This window comes from Herpailurus yagouaroundi, unplaced genomic scaffold (assembly GCF_014898765.1).
Source record: "Herpailurus yagouaroundi ecotype Mexico unplaced genomic scaffold, PumYag 197, whole genome shotgun sequence".
NCBI lineage: Eukaryota > Metazoa > Chordata > Mammalia > Carnivora > Felidae > Herpailurus > Herpailurus yagouaroundi.
In genome coordinates, this window is record NW_024412428.1 from 5,280,861 (window position 1) to 5,304,549 (window position 23,689).

General features: G+C 37.2%; 1 protein-coding gene and 2 long non-coding RNA genes across 3 annotated transcripts in view; 2 read left to right on the top strand and 1 right to left on the bottom strand.

The window, feature by feature from the left end:
- The window catches only part of LOC121012754 (uncharacterized), a 128,663-nt gene extending 112,907 nt beyond the window's left edge, over window positions 1–15,756 (top strand). Inside the window, exon 3 of the long non-coding RNA XR_005782277.1 lies at window positions 15,334–15,756. This is a non-coding gene — a long non-coding RNA (uncharacterized LOC121012754). The remainder of the gene's footprint in view (window positions 1–15,333) is intronic.
- Window positions 1–23,689, bottom strand: part of LOC121012753 (phospholipid-transporting ATPase IB-like) — a 219,713-nt gene that overhangs the window by 85,156 nt on the left and 110,868 nt on the right. The window contains 3 exon segments of the mRNA XM_040448069.1: window positions 2,829–2,903; window positions 9,155–9,265; window positions 15,655–15,838. Of these exon segments, the coding sequence (XP_040304003.1) occupies window positions 2,829–2,903; window positions 9,155–9,265; window positions 15,655–15,838 (370 nt within the window).
- On the top strand, window positions 18,248–23,367 carry LOC121012755 (uncharacterized). The gene is made up of 2 exons (XR_005782278.1): window positions 18,248–19,352; window positions 22,811–23,367. It is a non-coding gene; the product is annotated as an uncharacterized LOC121012755 (long non-coding RNA).

The window sequence follows — 23,689 nt, forward strand, 5'->3', positions numbered from 1 at the left end:
TTGAAATCTACCATGGTCCTGTTTTCTTCTGTTTGGTGCAGTCTTCCGTTTTACCTTATATCCTGACTTCTTTTGAAGTAATTGAATATTAAGATTTTATTATATCTCCATTATTGGTTCATTAGCCATAACTTTTGGGGGTTTTAGTTCTTTAAAATTTACAGTATGCATATGCAGTGTATCACAAAATTCAAATAATACACTCCCAAATCCCTCCTCACATTCTTTGTGCTATCTTTATCATGTTTTAATTCTAAATTAATGACAGTTCCCAGAATACATTATTAATTTTGTTTTAAACAGTTATCTGGCATCATGATTGAAAATGAGGGGAAGAGGGAAAGTGTCTTATAAATTCCCACATAATTAACATTTCTGTTCCTCTTTGGACAGATCCAGACTTCATCCTAATGTACTGTTCCTTTTGTTTGAAGAGCTTTCTTTCACATTTCAGGTATTACAGGTCTTCTGGTGATGAGTTTTCTATTTTCTTGGTTCATTTTCAAAAGACATTTTTACCGCATATAGAATTTGGGGTTAATGGATTTGTTTTCTTTCTTTCAGCTCTTTAAAGATATTCCATTGTCTTCTGCCCTGCATGGTTTTCAATGAGAAATCTGCTTTTATTCGCACGTTTGTGTTCTGTACACAGTATTGGTTTATGTGGTTGATTTAAAGATTATTGTCTTGGCCACTGATTTTCAGCAATTTGGTTATAAAGAACATTTGTGTGTTTTTCTTTAGGTTTCTTCTTCTTGGAATTTGTTGAGGTTCTTAGATTTGTGAGCTTTCATCAGATTTGACATTTTCAATCATTGTTACTTCAAATATTGCTTTCTTTTTTGGCGACAGCCTCCCACTTTATGGTGGTTCTTTCCCTAGCTGCGGGTAGACTTTTCTCATGCAGACACAGAGCAGAAGCAATAGTTCGCAGGGGCCAGCTACGGATCTCCGGAGTCACGCTGTCTCTCTCTCTCAGTATAGTTGCCTCTGACATTCTAGCTGCCTTGGTCCTGCACTCCAACCTCTGTGTCTTCAACTCGCGTAGACACCTGGGCTTTCTTTTGGGTCCATCTTCCTGCATTGTGGCCTGGAAGAGGCCTTCTCTCAAGGATCACAGTCATGAGCAGCCTGTCGTTTAATGTTTGAAAATCATTATTTTATATATTTTGTCTGATAGGTTATTTCTGGCAGGAGGTTTCCTATAGCAGTTAGTCATGTGCGGAAGAAGCAGAAATAATATATGACCTCCAGAAATAGTATGACAACCGATTTAAATTTAGCTCTCTCTTATTGCCAGTAACTATGTAAAATGTCTAGGCCTCCTCTTTTTTCCCATCTGCAAAATATATTCATAATAAGATTTAGTAAGTCAATGGCTATTAATAAGTCATCATATATTGTCCTAAAATGTCTATAATTTTAAGTTTCCCACCGTAGCCCTCATTTTACTGTTTATAAAAAAAAAAGTTTCTGTGCTTTTGTTCATTAAAGAAAAAAATAAGACTCTATTGACTAATATCTGTGGCCATGCATTCATATGAATGTTCTTCTTTTTTTTAATAATTTTAAAAAATGTTTGGTTTTTTTTGTTTGAATGTTTGTTTTGAGAGAGGGAGAGCGAGAATCCCAAGCAGGCTCCTTGCTGTCCGCACAGAGCCCAATGTGGGGCTTGATCTCATGACTGTGAGATTATGACCTGAGACAAAATCAGGAGTCAGACACTTGACCAACTGAGCCCACCAGACACCCCCATAGTGAATTTTCTGACAGAGAGGAGAGACTGTGCCACTCCCTACCGCAGTATGTAACGACACTTCAAAAACAATAAAGAAACAACACATCGAGTGTTGTCGTCTGTGACCAAGAGCCTGGTAGAGCGACTGTGTGTGTGACCTCAGGTTCATCGGTGTAGTGCACTAGCCAGAAGCGCCTGGAGTTGACTTGTAACTGTTCCTAGCACTAGACATCTTAGTATTATTGGATACTTAATGACTTCTGGCCCGCGACTTGTGTCTGTGCTGTTTCAGAGTTTAAGCTCCTAGAAGACAGAATTTTAGGGATTAAGGCACACAGCATCCGGATGGTAACATGACTATGACAGTGCAGTACAAAAGAAAAGTCATGATATGCTCACCGGGAGCGTATTTTTTACGCTAGGTTTCCCTAACTGCTAATCTTTAAAGTGGAATTAATAATACAAGAAAAATAAACCAAAAATTTTAAGATGAACTTAACCATATTGTTTATTCCCAGTGTTTGAATTTAAAATGAGTTAAGTAATGGTATGGGATTGCTTAGTTGTAGAAAATTCCATTTATTTATTTATTCTTAACATAGGACTTGATATCAAATTCATCATTTCATACAAACACAGGATGATATATTTACAAAAGGACAAATTTTCTTCCAGGTTTAAAAGGCCATGGAGTTACACTATGAACACACACCCACATATACAAAGATAGATAAATATTAATTATATGTATTAAATGGAATTTGTTGAGGTAGAGTTCAATAATAATTACTTGCCTTAAAAGCCTGAAAACATTGTGCAAGCATTCAGTAAGGAGATTTTGGATGTATTATCAAAATACATTGGTACAAATTTAATGCAGTTGCTATAGAATGATCTGCTATGATTGAAACCATGTGTGGAGAGCTTGGGCTTCTGCAGGATGTGTCACAGCAACAAAGGCTCTAAAGATGTATTTGTGCTGCCTGCTATGTATACAGATGATTGACTTAGATACACTTCCCAGACGTAAACAGTAAAGGAATGTCACTGAAGTTTCGCATGCTATCAGATAGAGACAGGGAATGCTTACCACATCGTACAAGCCGATGCACCAGCGTTCAAATATAATCTGCCCAGAAAATCCATTAACAAAGGCAAACCAAAGCTGAAAGAGAAGAAAGTTCATGAAGTTTTGTATCAATACTGACCTAAATGTTTCCATTCACTGAAGTACTTAAAATACTATGCTTTATCATTCTTATTTTCCCATGTCATCAAATGGAATTTTGCCAGAATGTAAATAAAATCAAGCTTGAGTGTTTGAGCTTAACAGAAAGGCAGTTCATTTATTTTAGAATTTTTATTTCATTCTTTATTTTTTGACAGAGAAAGAATAGCAATTTCAATGAAATGCTTAGATCTGATTGTCCAATAATGCATTGTTTCAGTGAAAAGATCTCTGCCCCTCTGTGTTTACTGCAGCATTATTTACAATGGCAAAAATGTGGAAGCAGCCCAACTATTCACCAGTAGATGAATGGATAAAGGAGAGGTGGTATATATACAATGGAATATCACCCAACCATGAAATAGTGTGAGATCCCACTATTTGCAATAACATGGATGGACCTGGATTGTATAATGCTAAGTGAAATAAGTCAGAGAAAGACAAATAGTATATGATTTCACCCCTGTGTGGAATTTAAGAAACAAAAGCAAGCAACCAACCAACAAAAAAACCCAGACCCTCAAATATAGAAAATAGACTGGGACTTGCCAGAGGGAAGGTGAATGAGAGGATGGGTGAAATAGGTAAAGGCGATTAAGACTATACTTCTCGTGATGAGCACTGAGTAATGGACAGAATTGTTGAGCCACTATGTTGTACATCTCAAACTAATATAACAATGTATATTATTTATACTCGAATAGAAAAATTTAAGGCAAAGGACTGGGAATAACTAAGACAATTTTAAAAATATATAGTGAAAAGACTCACTCTATCTGATGTTAAGGCTTATGGTATTGCTACAGAATTCGAGACAGTGTGATGTTGGCAGAGGAACAGACACAGAAATCAAGGAGTTAGAGTAGAGAACCCAGAAACACATAGTATGTATCTACATGAGTATGTCCAACTTACTTTAATTGTGGTAAGAACCATAACCAATTTTAAGTGTACAGTGCAGTAACGTTACATATATTCACATTGTTGTGCAACCAGTCTCCAGAACTTTTTCATCTTGCAAAACTGAAACTCTGTACCCCTGAACAATTCCCCATATCCCTCAACCCTCAGCCACTGGTCACCAACACTCTCCTTTGTGTCTCTGAATTTGACTATTTTAGATACCCCATGTAAGTGGAATCATACATTGTTTGGCTTTTTGTGTGTGACTCATAGTTAGCCAATGTCCTCAAGGTTCATCCATATTATTGTATGTGTCAGAATTTACTTTCCTTTTAAGGCTGAATAATATTCCATCGTATTTATATATCACATTTTGGTTATCTCTTCATCTGTCACTGGACGTTTGGGTTGCTTCTGCTTGGGTATTGTAAATAATGGTGCATTAAACATGGTGTGTAAATATCTCTTCAAGATTCTTGCTTTCAGGGGCACCTGGGTGGCTCAGTCGGTTAAGTGTCCGACTTCGACTCAGGTCATGATCTCGCGGTTTGTGAGTTCAAGCCCCGCATCGGGTTCTGTGCTGACGGCTCAGAGCCTGGAGCCTGCTTCGGATTCTGTGCCTCCTCCTCTCTCTGCCCCTCCCCTGCTCTCTTCTCTCTCTCTCAATAATAAATAAATGTTAAAAAAATAAAAAAAAAAGATTCTTGCTTTCAGTATTTTAGATACATACTCAGAAGTGGAATGGCTGAATCATGTAATTCTATTTTAATGTTTTGAGGAATCACCATACTATTTTCCATACTGGTTGCACCAATTTTTATTCATACCTGCAGTTCACAAGGGTTCACTTTCTCCACATCCTCACCGACATTTGTTATTCTCTGCGGGTTTTGTTTTATTTTTTAATAGTAGCCATCCTAATTGATGTAATACGTGATTATGGTTTGGATTTACATTTCTCCAATGATTAGTGGTGGTGAACATTTTCTCACATATTGTTGGCCATTTATATTCTATCTCTGTAGAAATGTCTGTTCAGGTTCTTTACCCAACTTTATATCAGATTGATTTTTTGTTGTTGAGTTGTAGGAGCTCACTATTCTAGACATTAGCTTATGAGATATGTAATTTGCAAGCATTTTTCTCATATCCTGTAGGTATTTTTACTGTGTTGATTGTCACAATCAACACAGAGGTTTTAACATTTGATGTAGAACCACTTGTCTGTATTTGCTTCTGTTGCATGTGCTTTCACGTCATGTTCAGGAAAATTATTGTCAAACACAATGTATGAAGATTTTCCATTTTATTTTCTTGTAAGAGCTTTATAGTTTTAGGTATTATTTTTAGGTCCTTAATCAATTTTCAGTTAACTTTCGTAAATGGTTTAAGGTGTTTGATTATTTAATTTGCATATAGATATCCAGCTTTCCCACTAGCATTTGCTAAAAGGGGACTATCCTTTCTCCATTATGTAACCTTGGTGTTTTCAAAGATCATTTGACCATATACACTAGGATTTATTTCTGGGTTTTTTATTTTATTCCATTGGTCTATATACCTGTTTTTATGCCAGTAAAACACATTTTAAATACTATAACTTTGTATATGTTCTGAAATTAGGGAGTATGAGACTTCTCAGTTATTTCTCAAGATTGTTTTGGCTATTCAAGATGCTTTAAGACTCTGTATGAATTTTAGGATGCATTTTTCTATTTCTCCAAAACATGGGATTTTTGTAGGGATTGCATACAAGTCTGCAGATCATTTGGGGTAATATTGTCATCTTAACAATATAAACTTTTACAATCCATAACCATGGGATGTCTTTCCATTTATTTGTATCTTCAAATTATTTCAGCAATATTTTGTAGTTTTTGGTGTACAAGTGTTTTTCCGCCTTGGTTTTCTTAATTTCCCTTTTTGATAGCTTGTTATTAGTGTATATAAATACAACAGTTTTGTATGTTGGTTTGTATCCTGTTGCATTATTGAATTTATTAGTACTGATCATTATTTTCTGACATTTTTAGGATTTTCCACATATGAGATCTTGTCCTCTGTAAACAGAGATACCTATTCCTTTCTGATTTGGATGTTTTTCTTTCTTCCTTCTTTTTTTTTCTCTTTTGCCCAAGTGCTCTTACTGGGACTTCCAGTACTGTGTTGAATAGAAGTGGTGAGAGCAGGCATCCTTGCCTTTTCCTGATCTCAGAGGAAAGACTTTTAGTCTTTCGCCACTGAGCATGATACCAGCTATGGGATTTTCATATATGGCCTTTATTATGTTGAGGAATTTTTTTTTCTTTCTAGCCTGTTGAATGCTTTTTTTTTTTAATTTTTTTTTCAACGTTTTTTATTTATTTTTGGGACAGAGAAAGACAGAGCATGAATGGGGGAGGGGCAGAGAGAGAGGGAGACACAGAATCGGAAACAGACTCCAGGCTCCGAGCCATCAGCCCAGAGCCTGATGCGGGGCTCGAACTCACGGACCGCGAGATCGTGACCTGGCTGAAGTCGGACGCTCAACCGACTGCACCACCCAGGTGCCCCATGTTGAATGCTTTTATCATGTAAGAGTGTTGAATTTCATCAGATGCATTTTCTGCGTCGAGATGATGTGTTTTTTTTTCCTTTGTTGACTGATTTTCATATATTGAACCATCTTTGCATTCCAGGATATGGTTTCTATTCCCTTTTTTTTTTTTTTTTTAATTTTTTTTTCAATGTTTATTTATTTTTGGGACAGAGAGAGACAGAGCATGAACGGGGGAGGGGCAGAGAGAGAGGGAGACACAGAATTGGAAACAGGCTCCAGGCTCTGAGCCATCAGCCCAGAGCCTGACGCGGGGCTCGAACTCATGGACCGCGAGATCGTGACCTGGCTGAAGTCGGACGCTCAACTGACTGCACCACCCAGGCGCCCCCTATTCCTTTTTTAATGTGCTGCTGAATTCAAGTTTGCTAGTATTTTGCCAAGGATTTTTGCACCTGTATTAATCAGGGATATAGGTCAGTAGCTTTCTTGTAGTGTTTTCTAGTGTCTTGTAAGGTAGCTTTGGTTTTATAGTAATGCCAGACTCATAAAATGAGTTTGTAAGTGTTTCTTTCTCTATAATTTTTTGGAAGAGTTTGAGGTAGATTTTAATTCTTCTTTGAATGATTGGTATAATTTGCCAGGGAGGTATTTGATTACTGATCTGACCTCCTTACTAGTTATACTCTGTTGATATTTCCTATTTCTTTATTACTTGCCCAACTGATTTTTTACAAAGGTAGAAAACCAATTTAATGGAAGGATAACCTTTTCATCAAATAGCACTGAAGTAATTGAATTTCATGGGCAAAACAAATAGAAAATCTAAACCCTCCACTCTGCACAAAAATTCACTGAAAATGGATCATGACATTAAGTGTAAAACACAAGACTTTTAGAAAAGTACACAGAGGAATGTCTTTGGAATCTAGATCTAGGCAAAGAGTTTTTTGACACAGAACCAAAGCATGATCCATAAAAGGAAAAATTGTAAATTGGACCACTTCAAAATTAAAAACTCTTATACTCTGAAAGACTCTATTAATATGACAAAACATCATGATACAGACTGGAAGAAAATATTTGCAAACGACATATCTGCCAAAGGACTAATGTCTAAAATATGTGAAGAACTCTCAAAAATTAACAGTAAAAAATTAATTTAGTTTTTAGACAATTTAGACAAAAGATGGGAAGACACATTTCAGAAGATGTATTGATAGCAAATAAGTATATGAGAAGATATTCAACATCATTAGCCACTGCAGAAATGCAATTTAAAACCACAATGAGGGGGCTGCGTGGGTGGCTCAGTTGGTTGAGTGTCCAACTCTTGATATCAGCTCAGGTCATGATCCCAGAGTCATGGGATCAAGTCCCAGAGTTGAACCTGCTTAAGATTCTTTCTCTCTCTCCCTCTGCCCCTCTCCCCTACTCACACTCTTTCTCTAACATAAAATAAAAATAATTAATTAATTTAATTAAATGAAACCACAATGAGATACCACCAACCATCTATCAGAATGGCTAAAATACTAAATAGTGATAATATCAAATGCTGGGAAAGATCCAGAGAAACAAAATAACAGATACTTTGCTGCTAGGAATCGAAAATGGTAAAGTCACTCTGGAAAATAGTTGGGAGTTTCTTTAAAAAAAAAAAAACCAAAAAACTAAATATACACCTACCATATGATCCAGCAATTGTACTCTTGGACATTTGTCCTAAATAAGTGAAAACTTAGGTTTGCCCAAAATCTTTATACAAATGCTCTTCAATAAGTGGGTGATAAATGTTATGGTCTGGAACAAATGATTGATACAGGGAACAACGTGGATCAATCTGAAGGGAATTATACTGACTAAAAAAAAAAATCCAATCTCAAAAGGTTATATACTACACAATTCTGCTTTTATAACATTCTTTCTTTTTAAGCTTATTTATTTATTTTGAGAGAGAAAGCATGTGGAGGGGGAGAAAGAAATTCAAGCAGGCTCTGCACTGTCAGTGCAGGGTCCAACATTGGGCTTAATCTTGCAAACTGTGAGATCATGACCTGAGCCAAAATCAGGATCTTGTCTGATGCTTAACCAACTGAGCCACCCAGGCACCCCTACTTTTAGAACATTCTTGAAAGAACAAGAAGGATAGGGATAGGGAACAGATTAGTCACTGTCAGAAGCTACGGCTGGATGTGGATATAAAGGGGTAGCATGAGTGGGATCCTTGTGATGGAACAGGTCTGTATCATTGGGGCCGAGGTGGGGTGGTCTGTCTCGATTTCTGTGATGGTTATATCAATCTACACATGGATAAAAGTACATAGAATCACACAAGTGTGGGTAAAGCTTGTGAAGTATAAATCTCAGTCAGTTATATCCTGGTTTTGATAATGTCCTAGAGTTATTCAAGGTGTTATCTTTGGGGAAAATTGGGTGACTGTTTCATGGGACCTTCTAAAAAATATTTTTGGAACTTCCTGTGAATCCATAATTATTTCAAAGTAAAATACTAAACAATATTTTTCCATAGCCAAATTTAAGGCTTATACAAATGCTTTTTTAAGTCAGGATGGTGGTTAGAAGACTCAAATTTACCAAATAACTTTGAGCAAAAACCTAAAGCAGAATTGTGTAATGGTAATTTAAATGATACAAATATGGGGAAAAAAACAAAACACTAAACTGCCATACATGATGTCAAAGAAAGACCTAACTTTTTCATGAAAGAAAGCATATCTTTTCTTACCTCAATAACATATAACACGACATTTTTGTAGAAACAATATAATATGCATTTTGTCACTCGAAAATAATTCCAAGCTCCATGAACCAACAGAAGCTTCTCCAAGTAGCTAAACTAAAAGAAGGAAACAACAGTCAGGGCAAGTTCAAATGAAACAGCAAAGTATTTGTTAGACCCACTGTTGTAGAATACATACAAAAGACTGGAGACAGATGGGGCAGAAATAGGAAAATGTCCATTTACAGTTCTTGGGCTAACACTCATTCTTGGAAAAGTATAAAATGGCACACACCATGGCATAACATCTTCTCTACAGTCAAAGCTGCTCTTGGGTCAAAGCAAGATGGAGGAAAACAAAATGTGGCTTAAAGTATTATCATTGCTGTGAAATAGCCTGTTAATGGGGGCCTGAGCATGAATCAGTTCAGTCTCCTGCATTTGTGACTTATTAGTATATATTTTTGAGAGAGAGAGAGCGTGCATGTGAGCAGGGGAGGGGCAGAGAGAGAGAGGGAGACAGACAATCCAAAGCAGGCTTGGCACTATAGGGGCAAAGCCCAACGTGGGGCTCAAACCCACAAACCGTGAGACGATGACCTGAGTTGACGTCAGGTGCTCAACTGCCTGAGCCACCCAGGCACCCCTACCAATAATTACATTAAATGTAAACAGTCGAAAACACTTGGAAAAAGACATAAGGTGACAAAATGGATAAAACAAATAAGACCTGTCTATATGCCGCCTACAAGAGACTCACTTCAGACCTAAAGACACATACAGACTGAAAGTGAATAGATGGGAAAAAAAATATGCCATGCAAATGGAAGTCAAAAAAATAAAAAGTCTGGGGGAGGGGATACAATACTTCTATCAGACAAAATAGACTTGAAATCAAATACTGGAGCAAGAGACAGAGTGGGCACTATATAATAATAAAGGGATCAATACAACTAGAGGATATAATTGTTGTAATGATCTATGCACCCAACATAAGAGCATCTAAATAAAGCAAATATTAATAGACACAAAGGGAAACCTTGACAGCAATAAAATAATAGTAGGGGACTCTAATTCCCCACTCACATCAATGAATAGATCACCCAGGCAGAAAATCAACACATTAGACCAGATGGACTTAAATATATACAGAAAATACCATCCAAAAACAACACAGTAACAATACACATTCATTTTAAGTGCACATGGAACATTCTCCAGGACACATCATGTGTTAGGCCACAAAACAAGTCTAAATAAATTTAAGAAGATTAAAATCATACTAAGCATCTTTCTACGACTGATATGAAGAAGCTAGACATGAATTACAAGGGAAAAACAGAAAACAAAAAACTAGAAAAAGCACAAACACATGGAGCCTAAACAACATGGTACCAAAGAGCCAGTAGACCAATGAAGAAATCAAATAGGAAAATAAAAATACATGGAGAGGAATGAAAATGAAAACACAATGGCCTCAAATCCTTGAAACTCAGTGCAAGCAGTTATAAGAGGAAAATGTGTAGCAATATAGGCCTACCTCAAGAAACAGAACCTAACCTTACAACTAAAAGGGAAAACGAACAAAATCCAATCATAGCAGAAGGAAATAATAAATACCAGAGCAGAAATAAGTGAAAAACAAGAAAAAACATAGAAAAGATCAATGAAATCATAACCTTGTTCTTTAAAAAGATAAACTGATCACCCTTTGGCCAGTCTTTTTTCCATCAAGGAAAAAAGAGAGAGGGCTCAAATGAACAGAATCAGAAATTAAGGAGGAGAAATAACATATCACAGAAATAGAAAGGATTATAAGAGACTATTATAAAAAATTATAAGCCAAGAAGTTGGACAACCTAGGAGAAATAAATTCCTAAAAATATTCTTTCTTCTTTTGGAAGATTGTGTAACAAAATTGAATTGGCAATCAAAAACTCCTGACAAAAGTCCCAGAGCAGATGGCTTCAGAGGTGAACTCTACCCATTCTCTTCAAACTATTCCAAAAAACTGAAAGGAAGGAAAGCTTCCAAATACATTCTCTGAGGGCAGCACTACCCCGATACGAAAACCAGACAAAGACACTACAAACACACACACACACACACACACACACACACACACACACACACAAAACCACTATAGGTCAATATCTCTGATGAACAAAGATCACAGAAATCCTCAACAAAATATGAGCAAACTACATTCAACAATACATTAAATATAGTAGGATCATTCACCATAATCAAGTGGAATTTATTCCAAGGATGCAAAAATAGTTTAGTATTCACAAATCAACACACACCACATTAATTAAATGAAGGGAAAAAATCATATGATCATCTTAATAGATGAAGAGAAAGCATTAAATATAATACAACATCCATTCATGATAAGAACACTCAACAAAGTAAGTTTAGAGCGAACACATGCCAACATAATACAGGCCATGTATGTACAGGCCATGTATGACAAACCCACAACTATCATCATACAGAATGCTGTAAAGCTGAGAGTTTTTCCTTCTAAGATCAGGAACAAGACAACAATGTCCACTGTCACCACTTTTCTTCAACATAGTACCGCGAGTCCTAGCCATAGCAGTCAGACAAGAAATAGAAATAAAAGGCATCCAAATTGATAAGGAAGAAGCAAAACTGATAGTATTTGCAGATGGCATGATACTCTACATAGAAAATTCTAAAGACTCCACCGAAAAACTATTAGAACTGATAAATTAATTTAGCAAGTTGCAGGATACCAAATTAATATACAGAAATCTGTTGTGTTTCCATATACTATTAGCAAAGTGGCAGAAAGAGAAATTAAGAAAAATTGTTTGAGAATTAAATTTAAAAATTATAAAATACATAGGAATAAACTTAACCAAAAAGGCAAAAGTCCTGTGCTCTGAAAACTATAGAACACTGATAAAGTAAACTAAAAAAGACACAAAGAAATGGAAAGCTATTCCATGCTAATATTCCATTAATTTAGAAAAATTAATATTGTTAAAATGTCCATAGTACCAAAAGTAATCTACAGATTCAATACAATCCCTGTCAAAATACTAAATATTTTTTACAGAAATAGAATAATCCTAAAGTTAGTATGGAACCACAGAAGATCCCAAGTAGCTGAAGCAGTCTTGAGAAAGGAGACCAATATATCTTTCAAGATATATTCCAAAGCTGTGGTAATGGAAACAGTATGGTACTGGCACAAAAACGGACACAGGTCAGTGGAGCAGAATAGAGAGCTGAGAAATACCCCCATGCTTACGTGGTGAATTAATCTACAGCAAAGGAGGCAAGAATATGCAGTGGGGGAAAAAAAAAGTCTCTTCAAAAAAATGCGTTGGAAAAACTGGACAGCTACGTGCAAAAGAATGAAACTGGACCAGTTCCTTACATGATGTGGAAAAATAAACTCAAAATAAAACGCCCTAAATGTGAGGCCTGAAACTCAGGGCACTAGTGATGAGCACTGCGTGTTGTATTTGATGAATCACTAAATTCTACACCTTGACTAATATCACACTGTGTGTTAACTAACCGGAATTTAAATTTAAAAACTTGAAAAAAGGAAAAAAAGAAAAGAAAGGCAGTAATCTCCTGGACGTTGACCTTAGCAACACTTTTCTAGACATATCTCCCCAGGCAAGGAAAACAAAAGCAAAAATAAACCATTGGGACTGGATCAAAACAAAAATCTTTTACACAGCAAAGGAAACCGTCAACAAAATGAAAAGGCCTACTGAGTGGGAGAAGACATTTGAAAATGGTGTCTTTGAAAAGAAGTTAATATTCAAAATATATAATGAAGTTACTCAACCTAACACCAAAAAAGCTGCAAAACATCCAATTAAAAATGGGCAAAAGTGGGTGGGGGATGGGTTAAATAGGTGATGGGATTCAGGAGGGCACTTGTTATGATGTACACTGGGTACTGAATGGAAGTGTTGGATCACTATATTTACACCTGAAACTAATATTACACTGTATGTTAACTAACTGGAATTTAAGTACTTTTTTAAAAAATGAGAGGACAATAGCCACTTTTGCAAAGAAGATATATGATGGCTGGCAAACACATGAAAAGATTCTCAACATCACTAATCATCAGAGTAGTGGAAATCCGAACCGCAATGAGATTATCACCTTACACCTGTCAGAATGGCTAGAATCAAAAAGACAAGAAATCCCGAGTGTTGATGAGAATGTGGAGAATGGGGAACCCTCTAGCACCGCTGGTGGGAATGCAAACTGGTGCAGTCACTGTGGAAAACGGTATGGAGGCTCCTCAAAATACTAAAAATAGAAATACCATACAATCCAGTAATTTCACTACTGTGTATTTACCCAAAGAAAAGAAAACCACTAATTTGAAGATATATGCACCTCTGTGTTTACTGAAGCGTTACTGACAATAGCCAAGATAGGGAAGCAACCTCAGTGTCCATCAATAGATGAATGGATAAGGAAGATGTGGGTGTGGGTGTGAGTGTGTGTGGGTGTGGGTGTGTGTGTGTGTAATGGGAATATCAGACATAAGAAAGAATAAACTCTTGCCATTTGTGACAATATGAATGGACTTGGCGGGTGTTGTGAGAAGTGAAATAAGCCCAATAGAAAAAGATAAATACCATAAGATTTCACTTACAATGTGGAATCTAAAAAGAACAAGCCAAAAAAGGAGAAATATTTCCCTGGATCCCCAGGATAGCTGAAACTGGCCAGCCTAGCGTGTGCACAGTGTTTTAACAGTTCAAGGCTTATGTCACATAACTGCTGAGATCATCGGAAGCATGTATCCCGACGGCATTTAGAAGAGTTTAGGACAGGATCAGGAGAGTTTGGTGTGGTCATTTCCCTGTTTACAGACACAGGTGCTTTGATCATAGTTTACTGACACTTCTTGTAACCCAGATACTCTAGCACATAGGAGCCTTAGTTTTCCCTGTTGTAAAACTAGAACACTTAATCAGAATGGATCTGATTCAAACACTGGGGTAATACACTCCTCATCTATGCTGTAGGATCCTAGGAATCCGTTTTGTTACCACCCCAGTTTCAGGCACCTGCTTACCTGTGGGCAGGGTACTAAATCATCTAGCCTCTCAAAGACAGACACCACAAGAATAGCCCCAGCAGGGATGTTCTACTCAAAGTATGGGATTATTCCTAGGGAGCTGTTCAAGAATTACATGTGGCTCCCGAATTCACCAAGAGTGAATGAAAAGTCTTCTTGTTAGTTGCTCAACTGTGGTGAAAATATTGTATCCATTCAAAGCTGATCTTAAATTGATTAAAATATTCTTCAAAAGTCAAAATATTAATATGTAGAAGCAGGGAGTGTTCTTATTAAACAGCTTGGATATTACAAATACACAGGGGCTGTACATCACAGGCCACACACTCTTCTTAAATGCATTCCAGTAAATGGTACCGCTACTGTGGAAGGCAGTTTGGCAGTTTCTTACAAAACTAAACGTACTTTTATACTTTTACTATATGATCTAGCAGTTGCACTCCTTGGTATAAATCCAAAGGAGTTGAAAATTTATGTAGCAGCTTTATTAATAACTGCCCAAAGTTGGAAATAGCCAAGATGTTTTTCAGTAGCTGAATGGATAAACAAAGTATTGTACATCCAGAAAGTAGAATATTATTCATCGCTAAATAGAAATGAGCTATCAAGTCACAAAAGACATGAAGGGTACTTAAGTGCATATTACTCAGTGAAAGAAGCCAGTTGGAGAAGGCTACATGCTGTATGAATAGGACATTCTGGAAAAGGCAAAACTATGGAGATAGTAAATAGATCAGTGGTTGCCAAAGGAAGTTAGTGTAGAGGGAACGATGAGTAGGCAGAGTGCAGAGGACTCTTAAGGAAGTGAAATTATTCTGTATGGTACTGTGATGATAGGTATTGTCCTTATACCTTTCTCCAAACCTACAGAATGCACGACACCAAGAGTGGACCCTAACGTAAACTGTGGACTTTGCATGATGATGTGTCAATGTAGGTTCATAAGTTAAAGCAAATGTACGATTCTGGCAGAGGACGTTGATGGCGGGGGGGAGGCTGGTGGGGGTAGGAGCAGGGGATATATGGGAGCTCTGGGTCTTCTGCTCAATTCTGCTGTGAAGCTACACTAAAATATACAGTCTATTTTTTTCAGATCTGCCAAGGGGCGGTGCCTACTTTTAAAAAGCAGAAATTGGGAGATTATAAGTCTTCAAGAAATATTCATCGAGAGATGCCACAAAGTAAAGCACACATTACAGATTGAAGAGACTGGGGATTTAGAGATTATATTAGCAGAGCTACAGACCCTCAGTGGTATCAGTTGGACCAAATCCATAACTGCTCAAGAAAAACCTTTTTGCTGCAAACTGTATAAGGACAAAACTTAACCCCAAATGTTCTGGTAGTCGCATATTGAAGAGCAGCTTAAAGAGCAGGGTAGACCTCATGCACTCGACGTGCCCACACCACTGACCTGTGCAATGGCAAAATCTGAGTTGTTGGTGGCCTGCATGCCCTCGTTCCCACTGATTCCCACACCCACGTGGGCCATCTGGATCATCCCAATGTCATTGGCACCATCCCCGATGGCAAGAGTGATGGCCCCTACGTGCTTCTTAACCACGTCGACTATTTCTGCCTTCTGGAGGGGAGATAACCTGAAAAAGAAGACAGAAATCACCACTTTTTATTGTTTTATGTTGGTTCGTTTTACTTCACCTTGTCGTAAAAGCCTTTAACATGGAGTCAACGGCAATCTACACCTAACCACCTTTAAATGACAGCTACGGATAAATTTTCCAATACATTGATCAAGCTTTTAACAGATATAAAAACGTTCCACCCACCAATCTAAAATAAATGAATAAACAAACAAAAAGCAGAATCAGACCTATAAACACAGAACAACCTGATGGCTGGTGGAGGCTGTGGGGTGAAGGGATGGGCAATATGGGTGAAAGGGGGTGGAAGGTACACACTTTCGGATGGAACAGAAGTCACGTGAATAAAAGGCACAGCACGGGGAACAGAGCCAGTGATATTGTAGTAATGTTGTGTGATGACAGATGGTAGCTCGCTTGTGGTGAGCACAGCGTAACAGAGATTTCCAGTCAGGTTGTACACCTGAAACTAATGTATCATTGTGTATCAGCTATACTCAAAAATTCCTTCCCCCGCCCACCCAAAATAAGAAGTAAAGCAAAGAAAGCACACAGTAACTTCTTTAACTCCCCAAAGAAATACACAGTATCAGTTGCTCCCTATTTCTAACACTGCCCTATCTTAATTTACATCATCTCGCTACATGAGAGCAAGAAGTGAAGATCTGTTTCTAAACCTGTATAAAGGCATTTCCCCCAAAGGATAAATATGTGGAGTAGCCTAGGAAAATCAAACTACCCTCAAGTGAACTTTACAAGGAGACAGAGAAACATGAAGATCTCAGTCAGGAGTCTGTGGAAACAATAACAATCCAAAGGTAAGTGACTGAAAATAACAAATGTTTGCTTCTTTCCCGTGGATGTGTCCAGTGCAGATGAGGATACCGTTGATCCTTTCTTTTCACCCAGACAAGCTACGAAAGCAAATTTCGTATTCCTCAAATATTTCAGACTAGCAGACCCTGTCTACACAAAATACTTAACAGACATTCCAAGGAAAGAGAAGCAATTTTTTTTCTTATTTATCAGTTATGTACTCATTCACTAAATAAATTGGCTACATACCTCTATCCAAAATGATCAGGGACACACAAAGGTTTTATTTTCTAGTAAGTGAGTGTTCATCCCCTTCCCACAAAACAGCTCCTAAAAACTAATTTAAATCTCAACCTTTCAAATTTCAGGTGAGATTAAAAACTGAGGAGATGAAGTTCCCTTGACTAGAACACACTCCAAATTTTAAGACAGAAGCACAGACAGAAAACCTTTGGTTTCATAATGAGGAAAATGTGAGTTAACATTAATACACTGTAGATACAGTGTGAAAAGTTGCTGAAGTAGAGGATGTTCCGGAAACCATTTGTAAGTTTAGTTTCCATCTAGAGACACTGTTTTTTTTGTTTTTTTGTTTTTTTGTTTTTTTTTACTGCAATAACTACAATGATAATAACTTCACCATTTTGTCTGGCAAGTACTTTTATATTTAAACTATGATATTTGTGAAGAAAAAAAAGAAAACGTACCTCATATTAATACCAAATTTGACTCTTCATACTGTCAAATCTTAATTCTATCGTTTGAGCCAGTGAAGCTCTCCAAATAGGAAAAGAGAACTACAGGGACCCAACTAAGCCTTCTCCTCCCCTTGCTAAACATCCTTGAATCCTTCAGTCCTTTTGTGAGGTGGTTCAGGGCCTTTTGCCAAAGCTCCACATCAATTCTGATCAGTTGTTGGCAAGATGTAGAGAAAGGGGAACACTCATACACTTGTTGGTGGGAATGCAAACTGGTACAGCTACTCTGGAAGACAGTATGGCGGTTCCTTAGAAAGTTACACATAGCAATTGCACTATTAGGTATTTACCGAAAGGATACAAAAATATTGAGTTGAAGGGGCATGTGCACCATGATTTATAGCAGCATTATCAACAACAGCCAAATTATGAAAAGAGCCCAAATGTCCATAGAGGTGGCACATTATATATATATATATACACACACACACACACACACACACACACACACACATACACACACATATGTGCTATGGAATATTACTCAGCCATCAAAAAGAATAAAATCTCACCATTTGCAATAATGTGGACACAGCTAGAGTATATTACACTAAGCAAAATAAGTCAGAGAAAGACAACATATTATTTCACTCATATGTGGAATTTAAGAAACAAAACAGATGAACATAAGGAAAGGGAGAAAAAACAGAGGGAAGCAAACAATAAGAGACTCTTAACTATAGAGAACAAACTGAAGGTTGCTGGAAGGGAGGTGGGTGGGGGATGGGCTAAATGGGTGATGGGTATTAGGAGGGCACTTGTTGTGATGAGCACTGGGTGTTATATGTAAGTGGTGAATCACTAAATTCTACTCCCCAAACCAGTATTAGACTATATGTTAACTAACTAGAATTTAAATTAAAACTACAAAAAAAAAAAAAAAAAAAGAGAGAGAGAGAAAAGAATAGAACTGGATTATCACTATTCTGATTTTGGATCTCCCTCCCATACATGAAAATAAATCCTAAAATAATAATAGTCTTTTAATACCTATGTGTTAAATGAGCTTAAATTAATAAAACACTTTAGGTCATGTTTCTGGGTGTATTAAGTCAAATTACCCTAATCTTGAAATTTTAGGGTTATACCCAATTGATGATCTTTGCATTCATGTCTGGCAAAGTTTATCTTGTCATTTTATTTGCTGAAAAAACATAGACACCCCACAGCCATCTATTCACAAAAACTGAAGGGTGAAAAGTCTACTCAGGATAGGAAAAAAAGTCAATATGCTGTTTCAGGACACAAAAGTAATAAGAAAACACAGCCCTAAAACACAGTTTGAGAAATTCAAAACAGACATTAAACAGCTAATTTCTGTTCTTTTCATCTGAATGAAAGATGAAAGTATAAAAACCTTCCAAAACATAGTATTTCACGTGTCAACGCTCATTGTGATTTTTAATCTATAACATGGAACCGAATAAATTCAACAATGTAGAAAGAGCACATAATAGATTCCAACCTATAAAACAAACACTCTAGTCACATTTGACTTGATTTAAAAATTGTAGTATTTTTATCGTCTGTTTTCATGGAATTACAAAGATAACTAAACCAATTGACTGGAATAATGTCATGGTTTTTCCATGGCACACACTACTGACTTCTTTATCAATACAATCAGTGTTAGAAATAAAAAATAAAATGGTTTCCATTCAAAATTTGTAAAATAGGTTCAACATATTATATGGCGTAGATACTTTCTTGTATATAAAAACAAGTTTTCTTGCTATATTTGTGGTTGGAATTCTCTGCGTAAGCTACTTACAGGTAATCTCATATGCATTATTATTTATTCAACAAATACTGATGTCCCTACATATGAGCCAGGCACAGTTCTTGATACAGAAAATAGTGCAGAGAATAAAATACATAAGCATTCCTGCCTTCATGAAGTTTACATTCCAGTGGAGAGGAGAAAGACAATAAACCAAGTAAGTAAAACATAAATTATGGCATATGGTGATAAGAACTTTCCTTTAAGTTTCTTTTTCAGTCAGTGCAGAGCCCGATGCAAGGCTTGATCCCATGAACCATGAGATCATAACCTGAACTGAAATCAAGAGCTGGACACCCAACTGACTGAGCCACCCAGGCGCCCCGATAAACTGAATTTTCTAGATTAATTAGATTTTTCTCTCCTGATTATGTTTACCTGAGTGCCACTGATTAAGCAATTGTAACAAATACCATATGACACCCTCCAAGTATCTAAGCTTTTTTATTTCTAAATGACATTCAGTAAGCAAATTATTGGTCAAAACTTTAAGAAAACTTTCTATACCTGTTAATGGCATATAAGGATATTAGACAGTTTCCTTCAGAAAGTAAACAAGTATAAAACTGGAAAACATGATTAAGAACAAACATTTCAGCCCATCAGAAAATGCCCAAAGGTGGAAAAGAACTCGAGACATGTTTATTCATGAAAATCAGAGAAGTGACCTCCGTACTTAGAGGTGTTCCTGTTCCCCTGACCTGGGAGTGGGGGAAAATCTGCAGATTTGCTACCCAAGACACGGCGGACGTGGTTTGGAGCAGATAATGAACACCCACATCTTTACCAATTGGGGTGGCTCTCTCAGTTCAGGGAGGGCAGCAAACCAGCTAGAAATGTAACAGGGAGATTGTGCAACAAAAGAATCACAGGAGGGCTGAGGTCATCAACTTGCCCGTATTCCGAACTGACCACTAAAGTAAGGATATGCAGGAAAGAGCCCAGAGAGGCTGTCATGTTGTGCCTCTGAAAGCATTCCTCCAACCAGCATATGGCCCTAGCATCAAGGGTAGGAGCGTCAGACTATGACTTGTCTAGGCACAAACTTGGCCAAATAATTGCGTGATGACTAAACTCTGCAGGCACAGGAGAAACTCCTGGGAAGGCAGGCTTAAGGGAAAAAAAAAAAAAAAAAAAAAAGGCTGAGGAAAGATACCAGGAACTGCAAGTGAACAGGGAAACATACTTGACAGTCTGAGTCCAGGCAAGTTACTAAAACACTGGGCCAACAAAATGCAGAAGAATAAATTAGAATCCAGATAAACTACACTGTATTTTTCCACAATAGCCACTTTCACTCTAAATAAAACAAAATCACTAGATGTGCCAAGAAACTTAAGGGTATTTTTCATTCACAGTGAACAAAGCAGCCTGACTGAGAATAGACCTGATATAAGAGTTAGCAAAGACTTCAAAGCAGCATTATAAATACGCTCACAGAATTAAAATATGTTCAAAGAAAGAAAATTATGATAATTATGAGTCAACAAACAGGATATCCCAACAGAAGAATGGAAACTATTTAAAAAAAATTAGAAACTCTGGGATGAAGTGAACAATACACTTCATAACTTAAGTCAGATCTGAGTGGAAGAAATTAGTGAATCTGAAGTTACATCAATAGAAAATATGCAATCCAAAAAGAAAAGAGTTGAAATTGAAAATGCAGTGGCAGTGCAACGGGTCTGTAATCAACATCAAGCATTCAATCATACATGTGATTGGAGTCCTGAAGCAAAGGAAACAAAAGTAGCAAAAACAAAAACAAAAAACAAACAAAAAAAAACCCCTGAGAAAATAATGGTTGAAAACTTTCCAATCTGGTAATAACAAAACAAAACATTAATTTAGGGATCCATTGAATCCAAAGTAGAATAAATACAATAAGAACCAGATTTAGAGCCAACATAGCTAAATGAATGAAACCCAGTAACAAAGAGAAAATCTAGAAAGTAGGAAAATGACACATCACATACAGGCTAACAACAGCGTGAATTTCTCACCAGAAACCAGGGAGCCAGAAGACAAGAGAGTGACAAAGTACCAAAGAAAAAAAATCAACCAAGTATTTTCTTTGATAATAGCTTTAAGTTAGAAATCAATAACAGGGAATATACCCAAATGTGTGAGAATTCAGTACTTTTAAATAGCCCATGAGTCAAAAAGGAAATCAAGAGAAATTAGAAAATACCGTACTTTGAACTGAATGATAATGAAAACACAACATATCAGAATTTGTGAAATGTAATTAAATCAGTGCTTAAAGATTTATATCTTGAAATGCTTATAGTAGAAAATAAAAAATGTTTAAATCAGTGACAAAAGTTTTTACCTTAAGGGAATGAGAAAAAAATGAGTTCAATCCAAAGTAAGGTAAAAGTAGAAAATAATCCAGATGAGTATATATTATATTGTCTATCAGAATATGATATCATTATATATTATAATACACATATATTACATCATATTAATGTTATATATACATAACATTACATATACATTATAAACATATATCAGAATATAAATAAAAAACTGGACAGACCGTGGAGTTGGCCTTTTGAAAATATCAGCAAAACTGGTAAAGCCCTAACTAGACTGATCAAGGAAAAAAAGAGTAAATTATCCATATGAGGAAGGGAAGGAACACCACCACACGTCACACAAAAGTAACAAATAAATAAAGGAATATTGTGAAAAACTTCATGCCAACAAGTTTGACAGCTAGAACAAATGGACAAATCCCTTGAAAGACACAAATCACAAACTTGAAGAAGTAGTAGAAAATATTTGCTTCCTAAATTGAATTACTCATCAGAGCCTTCCTACAAAGTCCAGGTCCAGGTGGCATCATCGACAGTGAAGTCTGTCAAACATTTTGGGAAGAAATCATACCAAACACTACAGAGAGTATAGAAAACAGGACAAAGAAACACCTCCCAAATCAGTTTATCAGGTTAGAATGATCTGATAACAAAGCCACTCAAAAAGTTGAGATAAAACCACAGACAGATGTCTTTCATGAGTACAGACTAGAAATTCTTCATGAAATTTTAGTAGAATATACAGAAAAACTCAGTCAAAAGTTTGAAGCCATGAAGAAAGTGAGAGACAGACTCTCCTCTCCTTCTCCATCACCACTCCCCTCTGCAAAGTACACGTTCAGCCAGGTCCATACCAAATTGTTTCCATCATTCAGGATGTACCTCAGTCAACAGACTTCAGTTTTGTGTTCATTTATGTTTACTGTTCCTCCAATGGGGACCCTTAAAGGGATGGTGGGACTAAGGGGAAAAACTAAGACACTGGACCACATAAACCTGGAAAATTGAGAGTTGGTGTCGCGGTGGGCTGACAAGTGACCCCTGCAGGAGCTGGACAGGGAGGAGAGTGAGGTCAAGTTGGACATTCCCCTGCTCCTCCCTGCCACATCCGCTCCGGGTGGCTGTGTCTGTCTCCTGCCGCTCACTGCTCCTCTAGAGGCAACCGGCTCTGAAGGACTCTTTCCTTCCAGGCACAGTGACTCCTCCCCTCCTCCAATCCCTTTGGACCTAGGGGTAGAACAGCTCTTCCCACTGTTACCAACACGTATATACGATCCCTTTGTTTTCATCTCAGGCTGCCGGCAGCAAGCATCTTTCAGAGCCAAGCACGATGTCCCATTTGCTGAGATTTATGGGAGAAAGCAGATGTGAAACTTCCCCTGGATGCACTCCTATGAAGATGCGAGGTCTCTCAACCCCTAACTTGCTGCCCAAAGGGGATCTCGCCTGGGAATGAAGCCTGCACCAGACAGATCAAAAGGGGGACAACACTGGAACCCTACAACAAACCACGAGTAAAGCCAGATTTAGGATCAACCACCACTAGGTCACTGCAAGCCAACTGCTGGAATGTCCATCCTTTGTGGCCAAATTAGCCCACGTTCTCTCTCCTCTTCAATGATGTCCTTTCATGGCTTCCTCCAGCATGAGTAGGAGGGTCAGGTGGAGAGACCGCGAACACTCCTTAAAATATTGTTAGAATGCAAAACGAAAATGGTTCCATAAAGTCTAAATAGTGAAAAGAAAAATAATTCTGGCGAACTGTTGATAAATTTGCTTGCTTCCCTTGAAGTTGGCTTTGCCAACAGAATTTTCAACCATGTGAGCTAATAAATTCCCTTTTAGCCCAAAGGCGAATGGAAGGCTATGTCACAAAGAATCCTGAAGGCTAAACTACAGTCGTGACAAGTGAGAGTGCAATAAAGAACAGAACCTGCCGAATTCTCGTAGCTGATGCTGAATGAATGTGAACAAAGAAGGACACCGGGGGGAGACATTTGAAGCCTATAGGGAACCTGACGACCGAGAAAACCGTCTAAATCGATACTTACAAGTCCAAGGCATCAAAATGTCTTCATAATTGGCCCAGTTAATATTTTTATTCAGGAGAAAGGAACAATTACTCTGTACTTAGTTTATTTTCTTAGCTCCATCCATCTTTGTTGTACATGAT